Raw genomic sequence first — 6,606 nt, forward strand, 5'->3', positions numbered from 1 at the left:
CCTATCAGATATATAAATAAAGTTTTTATCTGACCACAAATACCTATATACAATTAAAAATTTATATGGACAGAAATAGACAAATGTCTGCCCTAAAAGTTGGGTGTCGACCAATATTGTCTATATTGTGGATTTGTGGTCAGGACTGATGTGATCCCAAAAACATGCTTTCTTTTTCTCATTATCTGTTTATCTCCATTTTCTCATCTGTTTTTCCTTATTCTCTTTTTTTAGACTCTTTTAATTCCTTCGTTGTTTATTTTGTTACTGATCATCCTCGTCGATAGGATTTTGAATGCACATAGTTTAGAATATATACATATATATTGTTTATTTTTGGCTTTATTCTGGGTTTCAATAAACAAAACAAACAAAAAAATTCAATTTCGGTGGCAATTTTTCGGGGTTTTAAATTAATATAAACTTGGATTATAAGTAAATCATCACTATAACACAGTTTCGAATGTCACCGGCCATAAAAAAACAAGAAAGAAAGACAATTATATATCAATAACAACTTCATTTTGTTTTAGAAAAAAATCACCGATTATGAAGTGAATCAAGCATGGAGCTTCATGTGACTTGTCTTTGAATCAAAGGCAAATCACACGAAGCTCCATACTTCATTCAGTTCATCATCGGTGATGTTTTCTAAAACAAAACGAAATTTCATGTGGCTTGCACCCTTATATCTCCAAGACTCCAACAATTGGGCATGTGATATTTTTGGACGTCTGTAATCTGGTTTCAACAAATCATATCATCAATCGAACCACTTTTATGGTGGTACAGAAGACATTCAGGAAATTTTGTGCACCCAGTTATAAAAATATATTACTGATTTTTCTCTTTTAACTTCATTTTATCTCAGCTGACGGTGATACAATCAGGATACTACTAGCTAGATGCTAAAAGGTGACTTCCCCCTCCTTAGTTTGTTTTTTACTCATTGAAGACATTGATCTATTTCCACCTATAAAGATATTATCCTATAGCAGTATTTGTAGAAAATATATTAATTTTTGTGTCTGCAATTTATTTTGGTGGGGTGGAAATTAGATATGTCTTATGTAATTTTTAAAAGTACACTGTAATTCATTTCATGCCACAAATAATTTTGCAAATACTTCAATATTCGACTGAACCTAATTTTTATATAATATATATTAGTCAAATATTACCAAACAGTACATCTTTAGAAACATTACGACCTCCAAATACAGTAAAACAAAATAACAAATTTATACACGTCAAAAACAAAATAATAAAATATTTCTGGATTTAAATATCACAAAGTTATGAGTGAATAACAATTTTTAAAATTTAATATATTAAGTTTGAAAAAATATGTAAAAGCAAAAAGAAAAATGATGTTTATGTATCGAAATTTGGATGGATCGACCTAATATCTTTACAAAATTAATTGAAAAACAAACTTATGGCCTCAAATTATACAGAAATATATCAAGTGTTATAAATTTATAACCGTTCATATACTATTTATTTACAGCAAAAGTTGATGCAACAGTACAAGTGTACAACACACTGGTTGAATCGTAGACTAATTCTAGTTAAAGGTAGATGGATCCAAAGGCCTAGAACTCTGTGTATGCTGCTTTCTGTGGTCCGTGTATGTCGTGGGTCCCATACCCCACCTCACGACCCGAACACCTTATCCCCAACCGGGCTGTAACCGGAAATCGAGACCCGATCTCCTATAGATTGCTTTTTTTTGTTCACCCCATCGACTAATTTGGCGGCGCCATGTACTTTGCGTTTCATTTTTCTGGTATTCCAGAATTAATCTTTGCTTTTCGTGACTTACCACGTTAATATTGTGATTTGTGAGGATAAGCGGTATATTATTAATTATAGAAACAGTTGAGTTACGGTCCAAAAGTTAAAGTTCAACTGGGACCACTCAGGTTAAAAAGTAGATCCAATGGGAGCTGTAAGACCAAGTCCCTACCAATATGTACCGCGTGTGCATATTTATGTACTAATTCATTTTATATTTGTAAACTTACTTTTAATTGAGCAAGTAAGTTTCTCTCTCGTCCTTTAGAGGGAGAAAACTCTCTCGGGACCCTCTTACCAAACTCCGATCCTTCGGAGGGTTTCGAGATGTTTTATTGTTTTTTTGTTGTTTATAAAACTTTCGATCAATAGATCGAACTTTTGCTTCCGCTAGTCGGATATCTATCTTTGCTTTGGCGATTCCCATATTTCGCACGACGAATCTTTTGTGGTGTTTTTCATTCTCAAATCGGATTTGATCTTCAAGGTTCTATATTGTTTTCCGATTTGGATTGATAGCAATAAAATTTTCGATCTCATCCTTTTGCTTGTTCTTAATGTTTCTTCTTGTTTGAAGAAAAGTTCGGAATTCTTGAGATCTTGGTTTTCGTTGGTTATGCTTAATCTTGAATTAAGAGAGTCAATCTTCACTTAACCGTTTAATTTTCGGGTTAGATGAGTGCAAGTTTCTCTGAAGATCAAAGATTAAGAATAGTGGATTGTTCGATGGGTTTTGTAGAACGGGAAAAGTAGAGTTGAGGTCTGTTCAAGGCGTCTCAACAAATTCCTTTCTCTCTGGATCCAACGGAAAATTCTGGATTGAAAGACTGGTGATTATTCAGGATCTCACTGTCGTTTCCGGCAACAAACCGCAAAAGGAACAAAGGAGTACAAGATTTAAGAGTCGTCGATCTAGCGGTGGTTGGATGGAAGAACACTAGTAGAAAATATCCATATAGACACGAAATGGTCACTACAGTTCGTGACTATTTTTTAATTAGCTACGAAATTGTCACAAAACTTGAATCGTGACAAAAAATCCCACGAACTTGTCACGAAACAAAAACCGTGACAAAAAAAGTCATGAAATAGACACAGATAAAAAACGTGACTGTTGAAAAACACGCTTTTGCCATATATATTTGGTGACAAAACGATCATCGAGATAAGCATGAATAAAAGTGTGACAAATTTACAAAAAAAATATATCTTTGTCACGGTTTAGTCACGAATATATTAGTGACTATTTGAAACCCTAAACACTAAATGAAATAGTAAACCCTAAACAAAATTTTAAAACCCTAAAATATTTACAAAACCTTTAAAATCTAACATTTTTTATATTTTAAATTTAAATCTTTAAGATTAAACTCAAAATTTGATTCAAACCTTAATATAAACCCCCCCCCCCCAAACAATATACTACACATCCACTTCTCCAAACTCCAAACCATATGTCATATATCTGATTGAAAATTACTTTTCATTTTACTCCAAATTTACGCTCTAAACTTTAACTTTAATTTCTAATTTTAACCACAAACTATATAATATGAACCATTAAATTATTTTAAAATCTTAATTCCAAATTTAAACTTAAACTTTGAACCTTATTCCTAAATTTCAAACCACATGTTATTGTTTATAATTTTAACCTTCTACCTTCTCTAAGAAAAGATTTTTTTACATCAGGCAACTTTTAATTATTCAGTTATAAAAGAATTGGACCATAAGGCATAACTCGTAAAACACACCCCAAACCCTGAAATTTTAACTCGTAAACACAACACTTTCAAGTTTATGTTATTACGTCTGTGTCAACTTCGAAACAATAAAAAATACTTATTTAATTAGTATGTGGTTTCTCATTGGCTAGTTTATGAAAGGGCGGAATGCACTTTGTTTGTTATCCACCATTGATAGAGAAAAATCTAACGGACACAAATGATCTATTTTGTGTTTCTTCTCTCAACTCTTTTCTTTACTCTTTCTTCCTTTCACTCAACTCTTTTCTTTCTTCAGATTGAATCTTTTCTCCTGCTCTCTTCGTTACACGTTAACATAGAACGTCTATGATCAAGTGATTTTTTTTTATTCTCTTCGTTTATCGTCATCTTCCTCGTCTTATTTCCCTTTTCTTCTTATACTAATTGCTTGCTATTTTTTTACAGATCTGAGAAATGAAAGAGGTGATGAAACGCGAAGGAGAAGTGGTGGCGTGATGAAGCGGACGCGGTGGTGGCGTGAGGATCGGAGGCAGTGTGACGAAACGAATTTTCACAAGAGCCTGAGATGACTCGGTGGTTTCAGTTTAGATGATGACTCGGTGAGTTCGAGAAGAGGAAGATGGAGATAGGTGAATGTGTCCAGGCTAGGCGGCGGTGGAGGCGAGACGAATGAAAGCTTACCGGTAGTGGACGTGTGATACGGAGGTGAACCGGAGGCGGAGGTGACAAAAGCGGTGGCGGAGGCTCAACGTAGAAATATGTTTTTTATTTGTTATATTTTATAATTAATTAATAAAAATATTTTTTTTTTATCTTTTTTTTAATAATAGTCACGTATTAGTCATAGACGGAACGTGACTAAAATAGTCACAATTTTTATGTCTATAGCGTGACCAAATTAGTCACAAAATTGTATGTGGCAAAAACGTGACTAAATAGTCACGAAAAAATCACGGTAAAAAATGGTCACGATCGTATAGCCATTGTTTTTTTCTGTGACTTTTCGTGTCTTTAGTCACGAAATCTACTATATAGTCACGAAATCTTTAGCTTTACTCACGGAAACTACCGTGGCTATAGACAATTATTCTACTAGTGGAAGCTTTACCGACGGTAACAGTTTCACTGGCGGTGGAGTGGAGACAACACAATTCATAAATGAAGGCCACGTAGCAGAGACTTACCTAGGGCTTACACGTATAACTCTTGTGTTGTATTATCCTTATTTTAGTGGGTTATGTGTGTGAGCTTTATCTTAACTTGTATTCCTTTTAAGCCTATAAGACCTAATGAAAAATAGTTGACAAAAAAAAACCTTACTTTTAATTGGTTGATGAAAATTACATTCATACAAAATCTATGAATACACAGAGTTCTAGTCCTTTGGGTCCACCTACAGTATCACCTGAATGGTCTTACGAAGACTTTACATTCATGTCTGAGATTCGAACTCCAGACCTAGATGTAAAAGTTTTTAAATCTTAACCAGTAGGCTACGTGTTTTCACGTTCACCTTATAAGTTTAGCTAGAGACAATTATTCAAGTTACTACTATATCGTAATTTTAATCTTATATATAGTGTGGGCCTTTTTCTATAAGTGACCCGTGACACTAATAGTGATTTTAGTACTCTTTCCGTTTCATATTAAGTATCGTTTTAGAGAATTTTTTTCGTTACAAAATAAGTGTCGTTTTCGATTTTCAATGCAAAATTTATTTTTCTATTGGTTGAAATATGATTAGGTGTATATGTAATAGTGTTTTTTTTATAGGAAATGTACAAAATTAATTATTTTTTTAATCCGTGTGCCGAAACCTAAAACGAAACTTATAATAAAACAGAGGGAGTAATAAATTACCTATTACTCAGGGAAACAATTATAATTATGTCATCATCAATTTTATTAACCTTACATAAATGTAGAAGAAAATTGCATAAAATGATATAAAAAACGAGGAACACGCGTCTCGAACTCTCTAATGGATTTTATGGTCTGACACGAAAAGAAAAAATAAAGATTTACAAAAGCTTCAGCACTTTCCTTTATTTATTAAAGAGTATCACTTTTGTGAAAATTCAATTTTGATGTCTTCAGTTGCTGAACCTGCCGGGATGATGAGGAAGAGCTTCCGTCGTCAGAAATCTCAGGTAATATTTGTTGTCTGTCCTTACAGATTACGATGTCTTAAATAAAAATGAATGGTTCTAAACAAAAGTGTTGGATGATTTACACAGAGATTATGGGCGAAGGTTGTTATGAGGAAGTGGTTGAACATAAGTGCTAGAGATCTTGAGTATGGTGCTGATACTGAAGACGAATCCGAAAACGAGGACGTTGTAGAGGAAAACCAAGACTCTAGCTCCGACGAAGGTTCTTGTTTCTTCTATCTCTCTCTCTCTCTCTCCAGAATCATTCATCAGTTCTTCTTTTCCGTTTATCTAAGCCGTTTAAACCGGTTTAACAGATTATGAAGAATCGAGCACACAAAGGAGAGGATCGACTCAATCGTGGGCTAGTGAGATCTCGGAGGATCCTATAACCGTCGCTGAAGCAGCCGCAGAGTTTATAGGTTGTTTATGAGATTCACTGTGGTGTGGTTTCTAAGTTTTTCAGTTCATTCTCTTTGCTGGAATTCAGAAATTTTATTAAAAATAAAAACCATATTAAAATATTGGTGGTCTAGTGGTATTTTAGTAGTCCGGATTCAAACCATCTTTGATACTTTATTCTTTAAATTAAAAAAAAAAACCTGACTTCAGATACTTAGGAGATTATAGACTTAAGATCCAAGATTCCTATGTAGTTAACAAAATTAAACTGGGGAAACAATTTTTTTGGATAATGAATATTTTAAACTATTTATGATGAAATCAGATGCTCCGTTGAAGTTAAGGAGAAGGAATTCAGAAACATTGAGGGCACAGTACATTAACAACAAAGAAATAAGGTAAAACATTTGATGTTTATTTTTTTTTAAAACATTTGATGTTTCTTTCTATTTTTTATATATTAATTTTGATCTTAGTCGAACCATATAGATTCTTAAGTTTGTTGGGTGATAACTGATAAGGAGACCTAC

At 33.3% G+C, this 6,606-nt stretch overlaps 1 protein-coding gene and 1 long non-coding RNA gene across 2 annotated transcripts; both read left to right on the forward strand.

Annotated features, from left to right (window-relative positions):
• The first annotated feature begins 890 nt into the window (after positions 1-890).
• LOC106320634 (type IV inositol polyphosphate 5-phosphatase 3-like) lies at positions 891-6,107 on the forward strand. The gene is made up of 4 exons (XM_013759009.1): positions 891-915; positions 5,622-5,674; positions 5,762-5,897; positions 5,992-6,107. Exons 1-4 carry the CDS (start codon positions 906-908, stop codon positions 6,105-6,107), a joined length of 315 nt encoding a protein of 104 aa, XP_013614463.1. The 5' UTR covers positions 891-905.
• On the forward strand, positions 3,672-4,336 carry LOC106320635. Its single transcript, XR_001265880.1, has 2 exons — positions 3,672-3,877; positions 3,969-4,336. It is a non-coding gene; the product is annotated as an uncharacterized LOC106320635 (long non-coding RNA).
• Positions 6,108-6,606: the final 499 nt, after the last annotated feature.

Source organism: Brassica oleracea, unplaced genomic scaffold (genome assembly GCF_000695525.1).
Source record: "Brassica oleracea var. oleracea cultivar TO1000 unplaced genomic scaffold, BOL UnpScaffold00989, whole genome shotgun sequence".
NCBI classification, from domain to species: domain Eukaryota; kingdom Viridiplantae; phylum Streptophyta; class Magnoliopsida; order Brassicales; family Brassicaceae; genus Brassica; species Brassica oleracea.

Bases quoted from the DNA above. Each gene is read 5' to 3' on its own strand.
- LOC106320634 (XM_013759009.1), top strand. The intron at 5,675-5,761 runs GTAATATTTGTT...TGATTTACACAG, and splicing joins TCCGTCGTCAGAAATCTCAG to AGATTATGGGCGAAGGTTGT. The intron at 5,898-5,991 runs GTTCTTGTTTCT...CCGGTTTAACAG, and splicing joins AGACTCTAGCTCCGACGAAG to ATTATGAAGAATCGAGCACA.